This window comes from Astyanax mexicanus, chromosome 22 (assembly GCF_023375975.1).
Source record: "Astyanax mexicanus isolate ESR-SI-001 chromosome 22, AstMex3_surface, whole genome shotgun sequence".
Lineage (NCBI taxonomy): Eukaryota > Metazoa > Chordata > Actinopteri > Characiformes > Acestrorhamphidae > Astyanax > Astyanax mexicanus.
In genome coordinates this window covers 16,118,923-16,145,417 of record NC_064429.1, presented here as the reverse complement: position 1 = coordinate 16,145,417, position 26,495 = coordinate 16,118,923, and the positions used below count along the sequence as shown (strand labels likewise).

The following is a 26,495-nucleotide window of genomic DNA, read 5'->3' as shown; positions in this document are numbered from 1 at the left end:
GGTAGAGAACTAAGGTTAGGGGAGAGCTAGCTAAAACTAGCGACGGGCTAGCTAACATGCTAACATACCAACGTTAGAGGTGAGCTAGCTAACTGGAAGGTCTAAATAAGTCTTGACTAAGACTATGATAAATAAACAATTTTAGGCTACATTTTACAGCTGCTGTTCTGCAACGTTTCAGTTGGAGACCCCCTTTGTGGCACTGGGGCCTTCCACCCTACCCGGGGTAACAAACCAAAATCTGCACACTTTACAAAGTTAGTTTTCAGACACCCCTATTATAGATGTGGCCAAATCAGATAATAAATGGGCTTTGATAATTATTTACAATTTAATTGATAATTTTCTCTTTTTTTATATGTGCAGGAAGCTACAAAAGAGCTCATGCAACTTGGGAACAAATGGGAAATGTTAAGTTTTGAGTTCATATACAATAAATAATTTTCTTCCAAAGACATTATGACTACATTTTGAGATCTTAAAAAGGTCTTTAAAATTAAATTTGACTTTTAAAATGGTGCAAGAACCCTGCCCTCATTTGGCCAGCTTTTGGAACTAGAAGGAAGTCCTCCACCAGGCTGAAATGGCCCTGTAGATCTCTAGGACAATACGAGTGTTTGTGATGAAGCTGCACCTCACCTTGTTGGTCAGCAGGAGCAGCCGGGCGTAGTTGGAGAGAAGTCAAGATAGACAAAAGGAGTAATCTCCTAAAGCAGAACTACAGCAGATCTTGCAGTGTGGTGATTTTTCTTTTTTTTTGCACTGTTGTGCTATATTACCTATATTGCTTAAAAAAATAATTGTTTCGTATTCTCTGTTCTTCATAAATCCAGTCAAAACTAATCCCATCTCTCTGCCTTTCTCCGAATTACTAACTGCTCACCTGTCTGACCTGATTCATATGCATGTCCAGCCAAACCAATGGAAGTTTCTGAAGTCAGGCTTCCCATTATCACCCACCACAGATCAGCTGCCCATCATCCAGTTCATTCACCTGCCTGAAGCTAGCTGTTCACTCTTCACTGGTGATTGCATCTGAATTTATATGAACTCTAACTGCTTTTATTACTGGTGCTGCTGTGATAAATGATATTCATTTAAAAGCTGTCTGATCAGTGGTAGGATGGTCCTCCCAAGGTTTCTTCCTCCTCCAGTTTTGTTTTAATGTTTTGCCTGATTCTCTGTCCTGTGATCACATCTCTGAAAAAATGTGATTTTATGAGATATTTTTGTAAGCTCTTTGGAGATATTATACATGTTGCTAGGTTTTAACCATCAGCCTATTGCTGGCCTATTTGCTGTCATGTAAAATGTAATATTTTCAAAATAGCTCAATTTCACTGGAGGTCAGTCTCTCAACAGTTAGATCTAGTTGCCTTTCAGCTTTGTAATCTTGTAAGTGTTTGGATGGGTTGATGTGATTCTGATTTCAGTGTTTTATGTGTTTTATTCAAGCCAGAAATGTTTAGCACTGGAAAAATGTATCAAGAGTTTATTATGAAATGCTAAATGTCCAATAAATAGTATATAATAGTTATTAATAAGAATAATATCACATTAGATCAGTAGCATCATCAGTGAAGATCTTCATCTTTCAAGTTTTTCAGTATTTAATTATTTAAATATGTTGTGTTATGTAGTATTTTTTACACTGACTTCCAATAAGAATTAAGAAGGTTTCCTCCAGGGCTCAAACTAAATAATTCAGGAGATATTTACCAAAAAAGTGTAAAAGAAATGCATAAAATGAATTGACTTGTGTGATTAACTCATGTAAATAGATGATGTGCAGTTTGAACAAATAGTTTTGACAATTTCTCCAAAGTAACAAGAAAAACTTTAATATCTAATTATATCTAAATTGATTTTTGCACTGTTGAGTAAATGATGCTTCATGAGTTTCAGGTTTAATTCATGGCCTACAGGTAAAAAGCTAAAAGCCTAGTTTTCTGTCTACATTAATCATTGAAAAATATTAACAGTATTACATTACATATACAGGTGCTGGTCAACGAATTAGAATAATTTGAAATAGTGCAATCATGAAATTCTTTGAATGCATTTTTTGTGCAGAAAGCAAATCAGGTGTTCACCGCACCTGTCCTACTCGTTAGACTAATCACAGAACTCGTTACCTGGAAAAAAATTTGCTCAGCTGAGCTTTCCAAAAGGCCCATTTAGGCTATTTAACTGTGACACTGTTGTTTTATTGAATTAGAATAATGGAGAAACCGTTTCATTGAATTAGAATAATTTTTATTATAATTACAATCATCACTTTCTCGGTATTTTGTGGCTGCCCCCTTGGCTTGTATGACTGCCTGAAGTCTCCGCGGCATCGTTTTGACCAGCTTGTCGCAAGTTTCCGCACTCACAGCTTCCCAGGCAGTGGCGATGTTCTGCTTCAGTTGGTCCAGCGTAGTAGGCTTTCTGTCGCAAATTTTCCGCTTGACGATGGCCCAAAGGTTTTCAATGACATTGAGGTCAGGCGAGTTGGTCGGCCATGCCAAAACTTCAAGCTGTTTTTTAGCTTTGGTCGACTTTGCCGCATGAGCCGGTGCAAGATCCTGTTGAAATATGAAGTCTTCTTCGCCGAACTGTTCCTCAACAGTCGGAATCAGGAACGTTTCCAGAACATCTTGATATACGGCAGCATTGACAGTCTTCTTGAGGAAGCAGAGTTTCCCTACACCTCGAGCGGACATGCATCCCCAGACCATAACGCTCTGGGGAAACTTGACGGATCTTTTCACGCACTCGTGGTTGTAGGTTTCGCCACCACGACGCCAGACACGAGGACCTTGGTCACCGAAGGAGATGCAGAAGCGTGATTCGTCACTGAAGACCACTTTCTGCCAGTCTTCAGCAGTCCACTCGCCGTGTTCTTTGGCCCACTTCAGCCGTTTCTCCATTTGTTTCTTGTTCAGCATCGGTTTTACTGCTGGAACGCGAGATTTGAAGCTGAGTTTGCGCAGACGACGGTAAGTGGTTGATCTGGAGACGTCAGCGCCGGTCTGCTTGTTCCACAAGTCGGTGAGCTCGGAAGTGGACTTGAACCGGTTGCTGACTGCGATCTTTCTTAGCTGCTTGTTGTCGCGAGCAGAAGTTTTTCGGACGCCGGAACAGTTGGTGCGCTTGCTGCAGTTTTTCTTGAGAGCTTTGCAGACGGAAGACTGGCTGATGCCGAGCTGCTCAGCAATTTTAGTTTGGGTCAAGCCTTGTTGGCGAAGGGCTTGAATTTGAGCCACTATTCCGGTTGAGAGGTCGCGCTGCTTACCCATGATTGATTTTACAACTTAGAAATTCTACTCAACCCTGACTTTATACTGCACAGTGAACACTCTTCACAGAAAACAAAAATTCGAGCATTTATTCTAATTCAATGAAACGGTTTCTCCATTATTCTAATTCAATAAAACAACAGTGTCACAGTTAAATGGCCTAAATGGGCCTTTTGGAAAGCTCAGCTGAGCAAATTTTTTTCCAGGTAACGAGTTCTGTGATTAGTCTTACGAGTAGGACAGGTGCGGTGAACACCTGATTTGCGTTCTGCACAAAAAATGCATTCAAAGAATTTCATGATTGCAATATTTCAAATTATTCTAATTCGTTGACCAGCACCTGTATAATATAGATATAGAAGAACTTGTGCCTTACATAATTTTTTCTGAATATCCTTGTTGGGATATTCAGTAGTATTTTTTACTCTGACCTTGTTTAAGAATTTAGAAGGTTCGAATCCCGGTCATGCAGCTTGCCGTCGGCACCTGGAGCCCTGAGAGAGCACAATTGGCCTTGCTCTGTCTGGGTGGGTAGATGGCGCTCTTTCCCCTCATCACTCCAAACGGGTGATGTCTGCAGCACAAGGCATCTGTGAGCTGATGTATTGGGAACCGAGTCGCTTCGCTTTCCTCTGAGAGTAATGCTGCATTAGCAGCAGTTTGAAAATAGGTGGTGGTGGTGGTTGAATTCACATGTATCGGAGGAGGCATGTTTTAGTCTTCATCCTCCTGGTGTTGGGTATCACTAGTGATATGGGGATGGGTTGGGTAATTGGCTGTGTAAATTGAGGATATAATGGGCAAAAATGAAATTTGAATACCAATCAAATAGTGTCTGTTCCAGAAAATGATGAATATTAAACACTGAATTAAATTAAAACCATGGAGGAAAAACAGAGCTTGAACACCGCTGGTGGTAAACAGCAAGATTTTAATTGAAATTAAATTAAAAATATGAGTACCAGATCTATTGCATTATAGTAACAGTACAGTTCAGGGATTACTCTACGAGGAGGGAGGAGGGCATGTAGTTGTACTTGAACACAAATGCACAATGAACATTCAGCTACCACAGATTGCACACCAGATACTGTAGCAATGCAGTCTAACACAAGACCACCAAAAAAAGAGAATCCTTTAGTTTGTGTTCGTTTGTATTATTTTTTTTTGTTTCGTTTTTTTTTGTGTGTGTGAGATCAGTCCTTGATTTTCATACATAGAGTACAAAAAAAATCTAAACGACCCAGAGATTTTTGGGCACACCTTCAAGCATAGCTGGCTGCTCTGTACACGACACTCTGGGCTTTGGAACTCATTCGATAATGCCATAGAAGTGAAGAAGAAGAAAAAAAAAAAAAAAAAAGAGAAGAAACAACAACAATAATAATAATAATAATAATAATGCCAAACATGTACAATGCACTGACACAGAAAGTCAGCTGTGTTAGACATGCAACAAGTAACCCAACTTGCTGAAAAAAGAATAAAGTACAATAATCAATCATTAAAAAAAGAAACATTATAATTGCATAAATACTTTGTACATTTCGTCTCGCTGTAAAGGAACGCACCCCTTTAAAATGATATCCCACAACATAAAACCTTGTGATCCTTTAACGTCCTGAAGGTGCGTAAATAAAGCGGGATTGATAAAACCACCCGGCCTCTAAGCTGATTGCACACTAAATTACAGTACACGAGTGAGTGAATTCTAATAACCCTGGCCGTAATCGCAACGGGTGCATATCAGGCTTTACGGCGAACGGGAAATGGGGAAATGTATGAAGAAGGTGAACAATTCACTACTGCACACGTGAAGCATTCTGTCTTTTAAAAGTGATTTATTTAAGTGTTTAACGTTAGTTTTAATAATAATAATGATAATAAAAAAAGAAGTTTCTTACTAATTATCGAAGCAGCACTTTCTGCGCAGTATTGCCCACAGTACCAACAGAGATGATTAAAAAAAAGACAAAAACAATATAAAAAAAAACATACGACAGTCTCATCTCGTCTCAGTCTCTTAAACCGTGATTCCAGTTGTTCAACAACCCTCACGCAACATCAGTTTCTCACACTATAATTTCGTAAAGAGAGAATGCAAAAAGAAATTCACAAACATTCTACAAACCTGAAGCAGCACACTTAAATAGAGACAAACAAACCTAAAAAATATAAACAGAGATGCTGATATTTGACTATGGAAGTATATTGTATATATGTATATTAGCTCCATTTTCCACAATGAGTTCAATTTTTTTATTTGTTTCCTCAAGATCTTGAGTTATTCATTTCATTAGCACAACATAACTGAGAAACAATATAGTTTTCTCAAGAGAATGGTCAATACGTTTTTGGTTTATTCAAATACGTGAAATTAATTGTTTGAATAATTTGTGATCTTGGGAAAAAAAAGCTGTGATAATGAAATAAGTTTAATTTATTTCATTCTAAATTTCATCCTTAAAGTTCTTAAGAAAGATCTCAAGCAAACTAGTGAAGTGAACTTTTCTGGAATAAACTGCAGTTTTCTGTTAGTTTAGAGGGCATTTAGGTATTAACACATTTAGTAGAGAACAAATACAGATAGAAATAGATCTGGAAGAAAAGTCCCTTGTTAGCCTAAATTTACAAAATTCAACAGTGATTACATTTTATATTCAGTCATATTCAGTAGGGCCGTCAGTTTGATCTCATGTTATTTTTTTAAACCAAAGGTTTGTAGAGTAAAACCTTGATGTGCAGTAAAACAACACGTTTTTATATTAAATAGCAGTAAATGTTAAACATAGTAAGCTTTTCCTTTTAAGAAACAAAGTAAAAAAAGTCTAACTGAAAAATAATTTTGCTCCGATTTGCTCTGCTGCTCATAAATACACTTTAAACATTTTACACCAAAGCAATTTGGCCACAAAGCGTAAAATCCACAGCCGTTCCTATCAGCTACTGGCAAACCTGTTCTGATACTGTGGGCAACACTCGAATTCAACACACTGTAAACAAAACTATGAAGTATTTGCATAACTAGAAATGGTAAATGATGTCGACCCACAAACATTTATTATTAACATTCATAGTCCACGATTTCATACCCGCCGGGATGCTGTGACTAGTGACAACTACACACAACTGTTTTAGTTTCTCTGCTTTTTACGTCAGGAGTGGTACGTTATAATGCTCTATGTTACAGGCAATGCTTTTCTTTCTCTCTTAATAATGACTCGTTCTCCTTGTTCTAGTTAAAAAGGCCATCGTAACTATTTACAATATAAACACATTTCATCATCGTGGAGGAAGAGGAGGAGGGGGAGGAGGGATTTACGCGCAGGTTTCTAAAATCTAACAGTTCATGGAAAATGCGTATGTCGACATGATGGAGTGTAGGAACGTGAAGGAAAGCAAAAAGAATGAAAAATGCTCCGCCTCCATCCTTGAAACAACGGATATTTTAGTTTACGTCACTGCTTTACAAACACTGGCTCTCTGGCACAGGGGGTGGTAGTGGCGAGGAGGAGGAGGAGCTCTCTAGAGGGAGGTGGGGAGTCAGAGGGGGCAGAAGAGCGCGTGTTGGAGTCAGGGGGAGGGAGGGAGGGAGGGAGGGAGGTCTAGTTTCTTGGACCTTCTTCTGAGGCCCGCTCATGCTGCAGGTTGTAGTAACAGTTCTGACACACTCGGACGGGGGAGGAGATCTTCAGCCGCTTGATCTCTGACTGGAAACGACTGCACCTATGAGAGAACAAGAAGAAGAGGAATTTGTTCATTTACATGTTTTATTTGGCAGATCTGTATACATTCCAATTAGGGCTGCAACGATTTGCCGATATAATCGACAATGGTGATTATTTAAAATTGTCGACTACAAATTTCGACTAATCGTTAAATAAACAATAAACAATTCCGCATTACACAAAGCTTTCAGAGGATCTACAATCAAAAACTCTTGATTTACATAATGTTGGCTTCAGAAATTGACCAGTCTACCGTAACGCAAGCAATTTACAAATGGAGACAATTTGGTCTGTGGCTACTCTGCCAAAGAACTGGGCACCCAGTCAAAATGACTCCAAGGGCACAACGGAGATTCCTCAACAAGGTCAAGAAACAGGACAAAAAGGAAAGACAGACAAAGATTGAAAGAGTCATTGATACAGTATAACATCTTTTTATCCGTCTACAATCCATCAAACCTTAAACAAGCAAGGTGTTTATCTGAAATTTTTCGATAGAACCCATCATCAAAATAAAAATGTTTTCTATTTGTATTATTTAGGCACAATATATTTTTTAACACCTTTGACTAGGATGAAGATTTTATCAAATTTTATGTCAAACCTCAGCTGAAAATTCTGCAATTCTAAAGGGTTCAGATACCTGCTATTGCTAAGCTAAGTAAAAAAAAAATCATTTAAAGTCAAGTAAGCGCTGGATGTTAATCTACATGAATTTATCTCCTATTTGGGTAAGTAAAGCATTACCGTTTTATTACAGTAAGCTAAGATTTCCAGATTTCCACTAAGGCTGGGTGCAGCAGCATTAAATGCTGCCCGACAGCGGTAAACTCAGGAACCCTGAGTGTTCCGGTAAGCCAAAGCGATGTTAGCTAGCGGCTCTTCCCACATAGCTGGTTTTAACACGGTAAACATACAAACTACAGTCTGATATACTCACCACTGAACGGTGAAAGAGCTAGCCCTTTTTACACTTAGCGGCTAATGCTAATGCTGCTCCAGCAGTGCTAGTCGGGGTTATCAGCAGGCTACAGGTCGATAATACTCACATCTGAACGGCAAAAGAGTTAGCACTTAGCTAATGGATAGCGGCTAATGCTAGTACTGCTCTGGCCTTGGTGCTGGAGAACTAAACTGAAACTCCTGTATAAAACTGTACTTCATTGACTTTACTGCTCCTTACAACCTGACTGGTAAAATTCACACATAAGGCACACCGGACTATAAGGCACACTGACGATTTTGGGGATAATTAAAGGATTTTGAGTGCGTCTTATACTTCCAAAAATATGGTACTGATTTTTGTATATATCAGGCAATATACATGCATACCATAATAAATTAGGACTGCATTAGGACTAACTTAATATAAAAAAGCAGCAGGCTTAGAAATAGTAAAATGAAGTAGTAAAATGAAATGTAAAAAAATATACACTGGGACATCACTATGAGTTGTGGATTAAAGTTGTGGATAAGAAGCTGAGACTGGAGTTCTTGTGAGATCTTACTTTTGGCAGAAGAGCTGGCCGCAGTTCCTGCAGTGGTGGCGTCTCTCTGTGAGGGAGAATCTCACAGCGCAGCCGGAACAGCTGTCCACCTGCTCGTCCTTCACCCAGTGATCAGCTGCAGAGCGGCCCGGTTGCTCGCTCACTGACCAGCTGAAGACACGGCCGCGTCCATCACCCACCAGGATCTTACTGTGGTCCCTGAACGGAGTGGTAGAGGGTTACAACACATTTAGGATTTCTCTGCTCTAATAACCCAACCTACTCAACCTGCTACCCCTCTGCTGCCCTCCACAGGACTGGGTTTCTGGACTACACCAAGGAACCACACCCTTTGAAGTGGCACGGAAAAGGGTATTGGGTGCTTATTTCATTGATCTACTGATCTAAAAGGTGACCGTCCTGCTAAAACTCCTGCAAACATTTCTGCAATTCAGTTCAAAATGTGAAACTCTATATTATATAAATATATTACACACAGAGTGATCTATTTTAAGCATGTATTTCTTTTATTGTTGATGATTATGGTTTACAGCCAACCAAAACTTAAAAATCAGTATCTCAGTACCTCTGGCAGTGTGGGCAGTGTGCCAAGTACTGCTGAAAAATGAAATCTGTATCTCCATAAAAGTTGTTAGCAGAGGGAAGAAGCATGAAGTGCTGTAAGATTTTGAGGGAAAACAAAACTGCACTGACTTTAGACTTTGGATAATAAAACACAGTGGATCAACACCAGCAGATGACATGTCTCTCCACACCATCACTGATCATCAGTAAATTTCACATTTCATTTATAAATCAAGGGAGCAGAGTCTGGAGGAAGAGTGGAGAGACACACAGTCCAAGCTGCTTGAGGTCTAGTGTGAAGTTTCCACAAATCAGTGATGGTTTGGAGAGACATGTCATCTGCTGCTGTTGATCTACTGTGTTTTATTATCAAGTTCTATCAAGTTAAAATCTGTGTTTAAAAGCACAAAAGTGAATTTTCAGCATTCGGTGTTAAAGCAGCTTCACACTGTACAAATTTACATGATGGTCTGGAACACAGAATCTTCTTTCTGTATTTACTCCCTTTTTAGTCGATCCCTCACCAGATGTCCTTTGACCAATCAGAGGAGATAATGCCCTTACATGGTTGGTGTGTATTTTGGTGTATTTAGGTTTGTGCCTGTGTGGGGAAAACGCTCTAAGTAAACTAACTTATCAACTGATTCAGACCAGAGAAACAAAGTACCCTTAAATAGTTTAAGTTGCACTGTGCAATTACATTATTACAATTACATAATTGCAAATTCAAATATTGGATTCAGCCAAATTTACAGGACTTAAATAGGACAAAAATAACTGTAAAATACTCGAGTTGAAAAACCCTTAGCTTTCAATTTGAACACAACAACAGAGACACACACAAACACACAGTGTATTTACTTTGAGATGGCCAGCGCTGTGATTTCTGCCGGCTGAGCGTTGTCCTTGCGGTCGAAGGCGGTGTGCATGGTGAGTTTGCTCCGGAACACCAGCTGTCTCTCCCATCTGTAGCCTGTTTCAGAAGAGACAGCAACAGCAACACACGGTTCAGAACTGCCAGCCGATCACACCCACAACTCTGTGCACTCACTGGCCTGCAATATGTGCTAACCTCCACGGAGAAGGATGAATGCCAGCTTGGAGAGAACAAATTATTTATCTGGAAAACTGAACATCGATCTGACTGCGGCAGAAAACAAAGACCTCTATACCTGCTGGTGCAGAATCTCTGAATCTGTTACACATTAAGTAAAAATATACTTAAATTAAAACAGCTTTCTTGTTGTATTCATTACATGAAGCTATGATCAGTTTCTACAGTTGGGTTGCAAAACTCATAACATAGAACAGATCAGGTTTAATACTAGGGTTCACTACTCACTACTGCACTGTCCACTGTGGGTGCTCATGCCTTACTGTGAATTGAGGAATGTTAAATTCCTGCAAAACATTGCTGGGCAAAGCTCAACCCCACTCACATTTTACAACTTATACAGGCCCAATATTGGAAATGCAAATATTAAGAGAATTTAATACATACATCTCTGGAAAAAATAAGAGACCACTTCAGTTTCTCTGATTTTGCTATTTACAGGTTTATGTTTGAGTAAAATAAACATTGTTGTTTTATTCTATAAACTATGGACAACATTTCTCCCAAATTCCAAATAAAATTGTCATTTAGAGCATTTATTTGAAGTAAATAAGAAATGGCTGAAATAACAAAAAATACAGATCTCAAATAATGCAAAGAATACAAGTTCATATTCATAAAGTTTTAAGAGTTTAGAGTTTTAAGAGTTTGGTGGAATAACCCTGTTTTTTTCATGCATCTTGGCATGTTCTCCTTCACCAGTCTTACACACTGCTTTTGGATAACTTTATGCCTTTACTCCTGGTGCACAAATTCAAGCAGTTCAGCTTGGTTTGATGGCTTGTGATCATCCATCTTCCTCTTGATTATATTCCAGAGGTTTTAATTTGGTAAAATCAAAGAAACTCAATTTTTAAGTAATCTCTTATTTTTTTCCCTTAGAGTTGTTTATATCTGTATGTTACTCTGGTCTTTGATTATTAATGTCACCAGCATGTTGATACCAACAAAACAATTATATTACAAGTCCATCATGAAAATATCAACGTTGAATAATTGTTCAGCCCTAGTGTAGCTGTATGATTGTCCAAAAAGGGCATATTTAGCTAGAATTTAAAGTAATAATTTCCTGAAGTATCAGTCAGGTGTTTAAAATATACTACCACTATTATGTAGGTACAGTATTACTGAATATTGCTATAAAGTGGTATTGCTAATTTCAGTAAATAAACAAACAGAGTAATATACTGTATATCTGCACTGTGTGAAAATTGTACAGCCCTGCAGTACCTGCTCTTAGCCTGTTGTAGGGTCGGGCCTCCATGGTGCTGGGCTGCAGAGGCTGTGGGACGGCTACGTGTGGAGGCGCGGAGTGCGGTGGGTGCGGGTTGCCATGTTGGCCCGGTCCAGGCCTGCCCTGGCCCTCAGAGTAATTCACAAACACAAATCCGTCCTTCTCGTCGATGCTGAGCGTGTCGGACCAGCGGCGGGAATCGTCCGAGCTGCTGTCCACCGACCACGAGGCCCCAGGGCGCGGCTTTGGTCTGTGGACGGCGCTGCCGGGCTGGCTGCTGGGTCTGCTCGGTTTGGGCTCCTGACTCAGGCTGGTCTCCTCACCTTCAGACTCGCTGCTGTCCTCATCTGGAGCTTCACGCCCATCTGAAAGATATGATGAGTAAAGGAGTCTGTTCTGTCAGTGCTGGTAAATGTTGTAACATGGTTATATACAGTAGTAGCAGCTATCCTAGTAGCAAGGTATAAACATTTATAGGTTGCCTATAAATAGAAATAAATTGCCTATAAATTGCATTTTGCAGGTAAGCCACCACATAAGTATATCTAATATAAAACATAAAAGTCAAAACATATCAAATTGTTGATGGATTACCCATTTTTTCCTCTCCACAGCAGTCTGGTACATCTGGAGGCTCCACTGGCTCTGGTGCAGGGGTTTCTGGGACTTGTAGGAACTCCATTCTCCAGAACTACAGAAAAAACACTCAGAGATTTATATCAACTATTTGATATTACATTCTAAGAGGGCATTTTGTTTTTTTTTTATGTTCAGTTTTTTTGGTTGTATTTTTTCCCTTTGATATTTGTCCTCCCTATGCACAATGATTACACTTACTAGAGTTTTGTATTAATACAAATAAAGTTTTATTGGTTCTCTGAAGAGGGAGAGCCTTAAAAAGCAAAATGAAAAAAAAAAAAAAAGAAACAATACAGCATTATTTAATGCAGCATGCACATGCTTGCCACTAGGCTTCCCTTTCTGTTTAAAAAAAGGGCAATATTCACACTATTCACTTACAATAGACTAAGTTGGGATGCCATGGCAAAATGCGAGATTAAATTATATGCAAACTTTTTTTTCTTTTTTTTTCTTCAAATTTCCCCCAAATTAAATGGCCAATTACTAGTAATGCCCCAACACCAGGAGGGTAAAGACTAGTACATGCCTCCTCCGATACTTGTGAAGTCAGCCTCCACCTCTTTTCAAACTGCTGCTGATGCAGCATTACCGAGTAGCATCACAGCGCACTCGGAGGAAAGCGCAGCTACTCGGTTCTGATACATCAGCTCACAGACGCCTCGTGCTGATCGACATCACCCTTTGGAGTGAAGTCGGAAAAGAGCGCCATCTACCCACCCAGAGAGAGCAAGGCCAATTGTGCTCTAACAGGGCTCCAGTAGCCGATGGCAAGCTACATTAACAGGATTCAAACACTTTGTCGTAACATTTAACCGTACAAGTGAACTAGGAGGTCAAAATGCGTGCCTGTTACGCAAAATGCTGGCAGCAGTGATACAGAAAATAAATTGAATTCTGATTACCCTGACAACACCATCCGAGTGTCCAGTCACAATGACATTCTGGGTGTCCCATTCATTCATCTCAGATACGCAGCAGCACAGGATCTGCTGGCTTCGGCCAGTGAAAGTGTTGGCACTGGCAATGGGGTTTCCATTAATGCTCCACACATGGATATAAGTGCCAGCACTGGACACAATGTCTCCCTGTACAAAGAAACGAAATACAACATCTGTCAACATGGCACTGCACATTCATTCACTCCTCAAAGAAGCACTTTAGGTTCTTGCTGGAACTAATCAGTTACCAATCTGTTCTTCTCCACTTTAATGGTGACTAAAGCCCAGTGTATAAAAAGTGTGGAGGACTCACAGTCAGTTCATTAATGCAGAGCGCTGAAACAGGAGCACGGTGGCCTCTCAGCTGAGTGACGAAAGACAGCTTGTTCAGGTCCCAGATGATGCAGGTACGGTCCCGTGAGCCGCTCACAATGATATGGTAAGCTGAGGATGCTGTCAAGCACGTCACTGCATCCGTGTGTCCGAGCAGAGCCTGTTAACAGGGAACAAGAAGAAGTTTCGATGTACAAACTCTAAAACAAAACTATATTTGTAGAATGTGTAAGACTAAATAAAACATCTTGAGATGAGAGAGAATAAAAACTTTTGTCATCACTATCAGGATACCCCTGTTACGAGTGCATCTTTTAGACCATACAAAAAGTAGCAATTAGCCCAGCCACACAGCAAAAACACCATTAATCAAATCAAGAAAATTACAGCTGCAACAGTTAAAAAACTAAAGGAATTATACTCAAAATTAGTTTAAGCTTTGAATAAGCAGGCCTTTTCCATACACTGCAGTTCTGTATGAAAATTCTTGGGTTGTCTTGGCTGGTGCTGAGTTTTGAATGTGGTTGATTTATAAAAAAGTAAAGAATATTTTGTGTGAATGCGAAAATGATGATTAAGTATAGAAATTATACATACCATATTTTTTATTAATCCTTTAATTTTCTCCAAAATTGTCAGTGTACCTTATAATCCGGTGCGCCTTCAAGGGTGTCAAAAGTATTCACATTCATTACTCAAGTAGAAGTATAGATACTAACTTTCTCACTGGTGCTCAGTTTCGATGTATCAGGAATCAAATCAAGCAGGGATAAAATAGAAGTAACTAGGCTATTTTTAAAATGTAAGGAGTAGAAAGTATTGATAACTGTGTGAAAAAGTAAGCTGTAGAAGTAAAAAAAAAATAATAATAATAATAATTATAGATACCATAAATATGGTAATAAAATATTTCTACCTTGTTACTTGACACCTGTGTGCCATATGTATGAATTTTACCAGTCATGTTGTAAGAAGCAGTAAAGCCACTGCACTGTAGTTTAGCTCTCCATCACCGAGACTCGAGACTTGAGCAGTATTAGGATTAGCTACTAACTGCGCTAAGCAATAGCTCTTTTGCCGTTTATAGGTGAGTATTATTGGACCGTAGGCTGCTAACCCCAGCTAGCACTGCTGGAGCAGTATTAGCATAAACCGCTAACCGTGCTAAGCGCTAGTTAGCTATTTTGACGTTCAAAAGTGAGTATATCGGACAGTAGCCTTCCTGTTTACCGTGTTAAAACAAGCAACGCTGAATGAACCACTAGCTAACAACACCTTGGCTTACCGGAACACTCAGGGTTCCTTAGTGTAGCGCTGTCTGGCTAGCCTTAGTGGAAATCTGGAAATCTAATTTTAATCAAATAAAAATCTGAAAAGTGTGACGTAGAAACGTTTTTAGCCCTCTTTATTCTGAAGCCTCTAAACACAAAATCCAGCGCAATCAATTACCATCAGAAGTCTTAATTTATCTTAATTAGTTAATAGAGTCAGGGCCTAAATGAAAAGTGCTTTTTGTGGCGTCCAAGTTACACTGCTCATCGCCCTGAACACACCATCCCCACTGTGAAACATGGTGGTGGCAGCATCATGCTGTGGGGATGCTCTTTTTTTCTTCAGAGCTAAATACAGGACAATCCTGAAAGAAAATCTGTAGGAGGCTGCTGAAAGGTGGCTCTACTAAGTATTGAAATGAGGGACTGAATACTTCCCAGATTTTTATTTGATAACCTTCATTTTCATCTTAAAATCTCAATAAAATACATTTACGTTTGTGGTAGTAAGTTGACAAAATGTGATAAATATCAAGGGGTATGAATACTTTTGTATGCAACTGTAGACTTGTAGACTAGCTTTGTGTATGGTCATCACACCTTCCACCATTAGTGTGATAAAACATGTCTTAAAAAAATAATTGTATACTGTTATTCTACCTGCTTGAGTGTGAGAGTCTTGGCCTTCTCTTTAGCTGTGCTCATCTCCCACACACAAATTGCTGTGCTGGTTCCTCCAGTAATCACTAGTTTGGGGTTTGGACAGATGGCACACAGGATCTGACCCCATTCAGACAAACATTCATACACGATCACAGCCTGCAAAAAGAGGAGAAACGCAGTCAGTCAGACAACAGACAACATAAAAACGACAAAAAAAAACACAAAACCAACAACAGCATAAACTATTCATAGCATGAGTCATCCACAGAAAATGAAGCGCCCTACATACATAAGAACACTAGGAGGCACTGTTGTCCCTTCGGTGTAATGCATGGCACATTGCAATGCACGTCTTCAAAAAATGATTTAAATAACACATTTTTATAATTATTTTACAGCTGGTAAACAGAAGGTTAAGCAGAAAAAGTCGTGTACGTGTGTTTGGGGATGCCTCAAGAAGCGCTGCTAATTCAAAAATACTCATGAAACAACAACAGATTAGTATTTGGTAAAATTATATATCAGATTAATGGCAGTAAACAGTAAAACAACAGCTTTAGAAGACATAGTAGACATAATAGACAGTCTTCTGTCATTAATCTGCAGTTATTTCAACTGTATGTAGGAATGTCCTCTGAAAGCTTACGGATATGGACATAACACATTTGTGTAAGGTTCTTAAAAAAAACAAACATACAAATAAATAAATATATTTAACTCATAACAGCTCAGACCCATTTCTAAATACTGGCCCCAAAATCAACATTAAATCATATAAATTCAGTAAGCAGCTCATTTGTGTTTTTCTCTTGTTTTGGGCACATAACTGTTAATTATTTGAAGATTAAACCCTGATATAATGTAACTGACAACAATTTCCTAGCTATTATTTAACATTTTGTTCTTTCACTTTACCAGCCTTAAGCTATATACCATATTTGCACAACTGTTATACGGGTTCTATTTATACTGTCATTTCATCTCAATCACAATCAATATTGCACTATTGTCTTTCGCCTTACGTATGTCTATTGTGTTCTTGTTGTATTGTACATATTGTGTCTCCCATTCTTTTATATTATATATCTTATTTCTTTTTATTTATATTTATATATCTATTTCTCCCCCACACTACTGCACCTTGTTTCTGTCTCATGTATGCCTATTGTGTCCCTGCTGTATTGTACACATAGTGTCTCCCATTCTCTTTTATTATATCTATTATCTGTACTTGCTGTAATTTTTGGGAAGGAGATTAACGTGAATTCTCTGTATGTCCTGTACATATGCAGTATTGACAATATAACTACTCGACTTTGACTTGACTTGACTAGAAATCAGCTCAGAGCTAGTTATATTGAACATAAAATATTCATTAAAGTGTTTGTGACCGGTTAAACGGTTGAAACAGATCTGTAGAAGCAAACAAGGCACTTTTAAAAGGAGCTAGTTTTATCTCCAGTACTAACTCGGCACACTTGCATTCTGTAAATAAGGTGAAATTAATGAAGCTATTCACACACTGTCCTGTAGTGATGCTCTCAGGGTGTTTAGTACATGTCACTTAGGAACTTCATGAGTTAAAGTGAAGAAATTTTCATTCTAACATTCAATGACAATCATATTGTCATTTAGAGCATTTATTTGCAGAAAATGAGAAATGGTTAAATTATAGAAAAAAGGGTGCAGAGCTTTCAGACCTCAAATAATGCAAAGCAAACAAATACATATTCATAAAGTTTAGAAATCGATATTTGTTGGAATAACCCTGACTTTTAATCACAGTTTTCATGCATCTTGGCATGTTCTCCTCCACCAGTCTTACACACTGCTTTTGGTTAACTTTATGCCACTCCTGGTACAAAAATACAAGCAGTTCAGCTTGGTTTGATGAAGATAATGATCATCCATCTTCCTCTTGATTATATTCCAGAGGTTTTCAATTTGTAAAATCAAAGAAAACCATAATTTTTAAGTGGTCTCTTATTTTTTTCCAGAGCTGCAGATTACAGTGTTAATTTATATTTAAGTATAGTTCAGCAGCGATGTATTTGTAAGTCATTTATGCATTTGTAACCTTATATTAAAGACAAAAACCCAACCAAACAAACAAACAATAATCTACAATTATATTAATATTACATTTTGTTTTGTTGCTCTTGTATAGAAGAGCAACACGCCTCATGAATGAGTGTGTTTCTAGTGATTCCACAGTTGTAGATGTTATTAATGTGGTTTTAAACCCACTGTGGGTATTAACAGTGTACTGTGGTGCAAGTGCGTGATCTCTTGCGGCTCCTTATTACTTTTTCTTTTATTTATTATGTTCTGCATGCCGGGGTGTTTGCAGTTGCATGGCGTTCTGCCGTGTAGGTGCTGACCTTGTCGGACTCGTAGTTGGCCAGTCTGCAGCTGAGGTCTGCGTAGCCCCAGGCAAAGGTCTTATTCCAGGCAGGAGGCACCAGCACTTTGTTCTGCTCCACGGCCAGAATGCCCTTATCAGTGCACACTATCTGACCCACCGGCTCCTTCAGCTCTGCAACACAACCACACACACAGACACAGAGACACACATTGAGAGCTTATTGAAATGCGGCTGCCTCTTCCAAATTCAGACTGTGCTGTCCTCATTTTAAGGTCATTCTCACACACACACACACATTCCACGAGCCTGAATCCAGAAAAGCTTTAAAAAAGAAACTGACAGAGAAAAACTCTGACACTCCAGACACTGTGACAAGTACTAACACTGCAAACAATAAATGAATGATAGCATGGGTCAGTTAGCATTATGCAAATGAGCTTGTCCTGACTGGTCCCCCCATTAGCATTCATGCTAATTTCCGGAGAAGCTATTTATATAATACAATGAACACAAACAGAATAAGCAAACAGTGAGCTCTCCGCTGACATCTCTCTCTCTCTCTCTCTCTCTCTCTCTCTCTCTCTCTCTCTCTCTCTCTCTCTCTTTCTCTCTCTGTCTCTCTGTCTCTCTCAGAAAGTCAGAAAGCTGAGTTCCTCCATACCTTTAACAGGAGCCAGGGAAGGCCTCAGGTTGTCCAGATGATGGAAGAAGATCTTGTCAGCAGTGGAGCTGACAGAGGCAGGCATGCCAGGGATTTCACCGTTCAGCTTGCTGCGCACTCGCTTAGGAGGATGGGGCTTTTTAAACAGCTGCAATATATAGAAAAACACCCACACATCAAGAAATCAGTGAAGGCATACCCAAGTTAGAGAAAAGAAAACTATTTTACAATATAATACCTGATGAAGAAGTACAGTACTGTTCACACTGTAATGACTGAACGTCTATGTTCTGGTCTATTTTCATACATAAAAGAAGCCGAATTATAAGGCGCATTTTAAAAGACACTATAAGCAACTTTTAATTCAGTAGATCTTGCCGCTGGGTGTTGTTGTGGGGTGGGGGGATAGCTAACTAAGTTAAGTAAAAGCTAAGCTAAGTAAACAAAACTGTAATAAAAAAAGTTTCTTTTAAAGTCAAACGACCGCTGGATGTAAATATACATAGATTTTTCTCCTGAAAACTGTTTATTTGGGAAAATAAAGTGCGTAAATATTCCCAAATTCCTCCAGCACTACGATGAAGCCATAGCATTAGCTGCTAACCACTTCAGCAGTGCTAGCCGGGGTTAGGAGCAGGCTACAGGCCAATAATACTCCCATCTGAACGGGGAAATAGCGAGCGCGGTTAGCGGTTAATGCTAATGCTGCTCCAGCAGTGATAGCCGTCATTAGCAGAAGGTTACAGAGCGATAATACTCCCCTCTGAACAGGGAAATAGCTAGTGCGGTTAGCCGGTAATGCTAATGATACTTCAGCTACGGTGCTGTAGAACTAAACTGAAACTCCTGTATAATGCTGTATTTACTGATTAACTGCTCCTTACAACCTGACTGGTAAAATTCATACACAAGGCACCTTAACGTGAGAAAAATACGGTAACTAATCTTACATTTACTAAAATTGTAATGTGTTTGGCATAACCTGACAGCATGATATGGTTTGTATCACATCAAATGTCATTAGATAATACAGAGAATATCATGTTTATTGGGGAAATTATTTATTTATTAGAAGCGGCCACGATGTTCACAGTCAAATAAAACCTCACAAAAATAGACAAAGATCAGGATGTATCATTAGATATTATGAAAACATGCAGAGTTAAAGCACTGGCAGCTCTTAACAGCAGAGCATGGAAATCTGTGTGGGTTTTAGCCTCTGAATCTGCCCCACTGCCATCTCCACCAGTCTCAGGCAACAGCACGCGAACATGAAACAAAAAAGCCATGGGAATGGGCAAGCTAGTTTTTTTCTGCTGAACAGGTAATCATTGAGCTTCGGAAAGGTTGCTCACCACAGCTAGGCAATTTACCACCACTAGCGTAGTTTTTGGAAAATGAAATGTATTTATTTATTGATCAACTACAGAGTAAAACTCGTCGTCACTTGCACCTGTGTGTCAATCTGGCAACCCACGTGAGCTTTGCTTCCAGAAAGGAGTGGGGAAAAAAACTCTATCCAGTTTTTGAAAATTAGACTCATGTAGCATTTCACAAACTCGCTTTTATTTTTTACTAATTTTTATTTTGCATCTAAACATGTATCATGATAAATATCTATTAAAATGTACCACTTCTCTGGGTAAGGATGTTCTGGTATTGGTTTCCCCTCAATAACATGAAAGAGTATGAATGAATATTGTTTTGTGTTCATAACTTTACATACTTAAAAATAAAGCATAATATAATAAGTCTATGGAACATATGGTGTCAATACACTTAAAAATAGCTTCAATTAAATAATAATACAGTCTTGCTAATAGTAATAAACCTAACCTAAGGGTGACACACTAGTGACAGCTTTTGTAATGTAGTTTTGCAATTAACACAATAAAATAAGTACTCTTAAGATAGACAAAAGCAACAAGTGAGTGTAGGATGTGTATTTTTGCTTCTTTTTCTATTAAAACCAAGTCAGTACATTACCTGTTTGGGTATCTGGCCGAAGTTGTTGATAAAGCCAATGGTGGCGGTTTCTTTCAGAGGGTCATTAATGTTGTAGATGTCCACCTGGCCCTCGTAGAAGAGGTGATGGAACACATTGACAGCCTCCACCGCTGGAGGACCTTGCTGTTTAAAGCCGAAGATGAGGTCGATCCATTCGTGCAGGTGAGCGCTGACATAGTCACATTCCAGAGCCTTATGATAAACAGAGGAACAAAATATTAAAGGATGACTAAGAATTACATTTTCTGTAGGAACTCACAGAATGACCAGGATCTATCTTCAGATATTAAGATTTTTTTAAAGGTGTGGTACATCAAGATAATCTGTGTGGATTTTATTTAGCCTCCGAACCTACCCACTCCCATTCCCCAAGTCCCATTTCCACACCCCGAGTTGCCAGGTATAGAACACACTAAAAGCCAAATAGTTTTAGGCAGCATTAGCTTCTACACACCCTGAAAAGCATCAAATCCATTTAAAAAGCTCTATAACAACGAATAGATTAAAATGGTAGTAAATATCAGCATCGCTTCGCATCTGGGTTATTAAGGCACCTAGCATTTCAGATATCTTAATGATTAGGACTATGTTGGTTAACATAGTAATGCTATAACATGTTAAAGCAAACTGAACTTCTATCAGTCAGAGCGGACAGGTAGACCTTCCACAGCTGTTTACGGCCTCTGCAGCAACAAGAGTCACAACATGCATACTACCAGTTATAACCCAGACTTAGCATACTAGTACTATGTACTGAGCTAGGAAGTAATTAAATTAACTATTGAGGTTGAGGTTTTGGTGATCATCCACATTCTTTATTGATCATCCTCCATCCTGACCTTTTTGAGAAAATGAAAGGATTTTAAGCGTGCCTCATTGTGCGAAAAATACAGTATTCATTATAATGCCCTACTCTATATCCTGATAATTCAACCATTTCTGTCTCCAACATATTCCGTCTCTGTATCACTGTGTGGGATTAAAATATGTGGACGTAGTGGGTCGTTTCTCACCTGTCTGTGGACCCTGATGAACTCTCTTGGATCTCCTTTGGCCCAGGGGGGCAGGATAACATCTCCGAGCCGGGTGCCGTTCTGTTTACTCCCTAAACAGCCACAAGAAAAAACAATCACAGATTACGTTAAGACCTTCTACTGGAAAACGTCATTTAACAGCAACTAGTCAGACTTTCCTCACCTAAGTCAAAGTTGTTGGAGTTCAGCAGGAACTCCGGGAGGTAGAAGAACTCTGGGATGAGCTCCTTGACGTCGGCCATGTTGTGCTTGGAGGCCGAGAGCCAGGCTTCGCGCACGCTGTGGAACATCCTGTCGGCCAGATCAAAGTGGCCCCCCTGCAGACACCAAGACGACAGAGTTCATAAACAATTCAAAAGCTTCATTCACTAACTGAGAGGAGCCGCTAACGACGAGCCCCCATGCAGACTCCCCTCTTCACAAAAATCTGCCCAAACGCATCAACACATCCTGATTTATGGCTGTTTACTTTCTGGAAACGGCAAGACTGGAAGAAAAACAATCCCGAATGCAAATATTTCCACAGCGCAAGGAAGACGCTATTATTGCTCAGACAGCTGGTCTCAAACCTGTTCCTGGAATTGTGGAGGAGAAGCTGAGTTTGAATATAATGAGAGTCATTTATAGAAACTTTACGTATACAGTTCTTTTTCTACACTTTCGAAGAGGGAAACACTGTTACTGCAGAATTCAGTTTAAAATTCAACTCTTTTTTTTTTTTTTTTTTTTTTTTAGCTCATTTTCTTCTAAATTTTACAAGGCCAATTACCAAACCCACTCTTTAGGACTCCCCCTATCACTAGGAGGGTGAAGACTAGTAGCTGACTTCACATGTCAAACTGCTGCTGATGAAGCATCGCCAGTCTGAGTAGCCAGTGCATTTGGAGGAAAGTGCAGCAACTTGGTTTTGATACATTAGCTCACAGACGCCTTGTGCTGATCCACATCACCCTTTGGAGTGATGTGGGGAGAGATCGCCATCTACCCACCCAGAGAGAGCAAGGCCAACTGTGCTCTCTCAGGGCTCCAGCAGCTGACGGCAAGCTGCTTGACCGGGATTCGAACCAGAGATCTCCCGATCATAGTGGTAGTGCCTTAAGCTGGACTACTGTGAGCCCTGTTAGAATTTAACTCTTCAACTGAGACACTGTATGAAGGAAGTAACTCACTTCTACAGCTTACTGGGTTCAGACTATATATGTGGGGAAGGGCTATGTTTTACTTTCTGCTGTTTTGAGTTAATAGTGACAGGGTGATCAAGAAAGCAATTAGTCATATTTAATAAAGCTTGAAATGCTTTATTACCAGTAACACATTCTCTTAAAAACTGCAGTTAATTCAATTTGAAATTGAATCTGTTTGTTTGCAGTGTGCAACAATAAACTTTTAAAATATGAACTAAGTAAATTGAAAATCTGATGTATTTGTCTCCTGCCTGTCTTATGACTTAAAAAGAAGTCGTGTCATCCAAACAGTGAAACCACTGTTTTTTTATTGAACACTTGATTCATCAGAAATAGAAACATTTTGACACCAAAAAATGTGTTTATTTAATTATCGACTGTATAGGTATTAGTATGATTTGTAAAGTTTAGTGAGGTTTAGTGAGGTCAGGATGTTGGATGATTACCAACCCTACCTCATCCCCTAGGTATTCAATGCTATAGCTCTTTATACACCTCAAGTCCAAAAACTAGGCATTAAACTTGATGGCATCATAAATCATGTTTATTCATGGCTCCAGACAGTCCTACTCTATTTGCACACAGCAATGTTCCAGCATCTAGAACAAAGTCAATTTAAAGGAGTAGAGGCTGTTGTTACACTGTTCATAAAGGCTCTTGATTTCAAAAGTAATCAAAATGTTTGACATCATGTAGTTTAACAAGACATTGGACATTTTCCCGATGGGTGTCAAAATATTTCATTTTCATTCTGAGGTTTGATATGATGGAGGATGAATAATTCATCATGAGCTGCATTTTATGAATATAATGACTTTCCATCTGGTGAAAACCTATTTAATTGAACAGCAGTTGTTCAGTGTTCAACAAAGCATATACTGACATAATTCATCCCAAATATCTACATGATGACACTGAATCAAAGAACTGCAGACGGGCAAAATAAAGCAAAAACCGAATAATATTTCAAGCAGTTTCTGGCAAAAGTGATAAATGTATTCTCATTCATTACTCTGTTAGAAGTATAGATACTAGGGTTTTAAAGTACTTCTGTAGAAGTTGAAGTATCAATAACAAGTAACTAGCTTTTTACTCAAGAAAAAAGGGGTGTAAAAGGGGGCTATAATGTTATATTAAAATGTTAATGTCGATAAATTTGGAATGGACTAGGCTTCCGGTTTCAGCTGCATATATTTCCATTGTAAATGGATGTATTTTAGTAGAATAAAGTAAATATACTAAAGTTAAAGCTTAGTTGGACGTTTGGCTGGAGTTCTCTTGAGTCTCTGCACGGATCATCTTGATACTAGGCTACATACGTCTGCTATGTTCTTTCGTGTGATTGATCGGGTATAAACCAATAGGGTGTCAGAATTATATATGTTTATAGTTCTCTTCCAACCACAACCAGATCCACTCTATATCTATAGATGGAAAGATTTATCTGGATTATTATTATTTATTTTGAACGATGAGAAGCCGGAATGAAAACAAGCTGAAATGAAATAGGAGTAACAAGGCTATTTTTAAAATGTAGGGAGTAGAACTAATAAAATATTTCTTTTTAACTTTTGTTTATAGAAAATACAGATGAAGCCAGCGAGCAGTGAGTACTGTTTCCTACACCTTTAAAAGACTCTTGGAAACTGGAGAAAATTGGCAACGCCAGCTTTTAGCTACAGTACAGTAATAAAGTCATTGCTAAGAATAAGGGGAGTACTCTGCAAACTCTTAGCTAATTAAATTATGTAAGGAAATAAAATAAATCCATTTGAAGGTTTTAAGCATTGAAAATGTAAATTGTTTTAGTTCATTTAAAAATAATTTATCTTATTCAGTCTTATTTTGACTTTCACCTAATTTTAAGTAATTTGAAGTCAAAATAAGCACAAAAAATTATTTAAGCCACAAATCAAGGGATTTTGATTGAAGTCTTATTCACTTATTTTGAGGCTTTGTGATTGTTTTATTTTTTTTGTTCAAGGAATCTTACCAAGAAAAATTTGCTCATCCCAATGGCATTTTTTTTTTGCTTAATTTCATCATTTATGTCTAAGTTTAGCTATATTTTGTCTAGTTTTTGCCAGTTGATTTTTTTGCAGTGTATTGACGGCTTGTTTTGGAAGCTAACAATGATAATTTTTAGTAACTTTCCATTAGTTCTGATTTCCCCATAAAAAATGAAGTACTCTCTCTATAGGATGAGTGAAAACAAGATGTTGCTGTACCAAGTTTTACAGGAAAGAGAAGGAATGACTTTCTCACTAAGTCCCAAAGTTAAATACATTAATAATATAAATCTACATAATACACAAGAATTCACATTAATTGCACATATAATGGCAGAAGAACATTTAGGATCATTCAGTTAAAAAAGTTGCTCAGTCATCTGATCTCACTCACTTGTAGCCTGAGGAAGATCTGGGTGAAAGGCTCCATTCTCAACAAGTAGGAGGCCACGATCATAGCAGAGGAGTAATGAGTTCCATAATGATATGCTGGGGTCTCACCTAAGAAAGAATACACAGGATCCCATACAATAGTTCAGATTGAGCACAGATCAACCTGTTACAGGCTTTTAATCGTTCCTCTTATGCTTGAGGAAATGGATTTCCGCACTGTTAATGTTATACACATTTTAACCAATAATTTTCCACAATTTTTTCATGATTTTTCTAGGCCTTCAAGGCAAATTTTCATGACCATACAATTTTTTTAAACATCATTGCAGACATGGACAGTAAAACAAATGTCTTACTAACTCTATAATTAAAAATGATTATAGTAGGAATAAAATGAATCAAATAAAATGTTGACACACAATCTTCAATAATAAAATGTGTCAGATCCTGAAAACCCATAACTTATCCAGGCCTGGAAATTGCTAATTGTAAATTCCATTACTTTTCCAGGTTTTACATGATCGTACGAACCCTGATGATTCAAATTGTGTTTCACTGTAAATTTCAACTAATCATGACCATCATGACATGTTTACATGTCAAGGACATTTCTCAGAGGCACATGTTCACTTTACTGCAAAAATATTATATTTGTACTAATTAACTAATTGCACTTTTTTTTATATTTCACTGCTGTAGATAATCATGTACTTACTTGTAAATAATATCAATAAGACATTACTGTTATCATATACATATTTAACACCAATTTAATATTACTATTTAGTTAGTTTTTTTCTTGCCTTATTGTATATTTTCTACGTTTATATTTATGGGGCATACTTGGCGAGGAGCAAAGAAAGAATTTCATTGTATGAGTAAACTTGTTTCTTACTTTGCACATGACAATAAACCCTTTAAAACTTGAATCTTAAATAACCAGCAGGATCAGCACTTACCATTGGGATCCTCCCAATCTTTGAATCTCTTTTTGTACTGGATCAGTCGGTCGTCGGTCTGAGCGCCCATTGGTTTGGACAGGTTACGGAATGTTTTGGGATTATTCAGATCCAGTTCCTGAAGACACAATTCCACACACATCTCTGATTAAACTCTAGCCAGTGGGCTTCTCTTGCTCACAAACAGATTTCCTTACAGTACTTATAACCTGTAGTATACTCCATCACCCAATATCTGCACGGCATGCTGTAGTGCTCAGACTGTGTTATACTGCTGCAGTAATTAGTCTTAGAGCACAGCTAGGACTGAAAGTACCTCTGCGTCGTAGTCTGCGAGGATCCAGGGGAAGACTGGGTACTGCATTAAGTCGTTGTAGGACCTGCCGGCCAGCGTGTTCAGGTGCATTAGATACTGGAAGTTGCTGATCTCTCCTCTCTGGCAACATAGAAATGCATACATGAGGAAAACAGTCCAAGTGAAAGGCATTCACACAATTTAGCTAAAAATCTAATTTGTACAGTTGTTTGTCATAAAGTTTATCAGTGTAAATGTTAATTTACACAATAGGAAGTAATGAAAGTCCTTCACCAGTAGGACTTGAGCAAA

General features: G+C 38.5%; 1 protein-coding gene across 5 annotated transcripts in view; it reads right to left on the bottom strand.

Annotated features, from left to right (window-relative positions):
- Nucleotides 1-4,192: 4,192 nt before the first annotated feature.
- wdfy3 (WD repeat and FYVE domain containing 3) overlaps nt 4,193-26,495 on the bottom strand; it is a 181,097-nt gene continuing 158,794 nt past the window's right edge. For all 5 annotated transcript variants that reach the window (XM_022664815.2, XM_022664812.2, XM_022664816.2 and 2 more), the window contains 16 exons: nt 26,205-26,324; nt 25,889-26,006; nt 24,931-25,037; nt 21,507-21,660; nt 21,323-21,414; nt 20,289-20,501; nt 18,303-18,450; nt 17,658-17,812; nt 15,274-15,432; nt 13,323-13,502; nt 12,974-13,156; nt 12,024-12,120; nt 11,426-11,794; nt 9,943-10,054; nt 8,518-8,715; nt 4,193-7,007 (listed from right to left, as the gene is read on the bottom strand). In XM_022664815.2, coding sequence (XP_022520536.2) covers nt 6,887-7,007; nt 8,518-8,715; nt 9,943-10,054; nt 11,426-11,794; nt 12,024-12,120; nt 12,974-13,156; nt 13,323-13,502; nt 15,274-15,432; nt 17,658-17,812; nt 18,303-18,450; nt 20,289-20,501; nt 21,323-21,414; nt 21,507-21,660; nt 24,931-25,037; nt 25,889-26,006; nt 26,205-26,324 — 2,526 coding nt within the window. In that variant the 3' untranslated portion in view covers nt 4,193-6,886. The remainder of the gene's footprint in view (nt 7,008-8,517; nt 8,716-9,942; nt 10,055-11,425; nt 11,795-12,023; nt 12,121-12,973; nt 13,157-13,322; nt 13,503-15,273; nt 15,433-17,657; nt 17,813-18,302; nt 18,451-20,288; nt 20,502-21,322; nt 21,415-21,506; nt 21,661-24,930; nt 25,038-25,888; nt 26,007-26,204; nt 26,325-26,495) is intronic.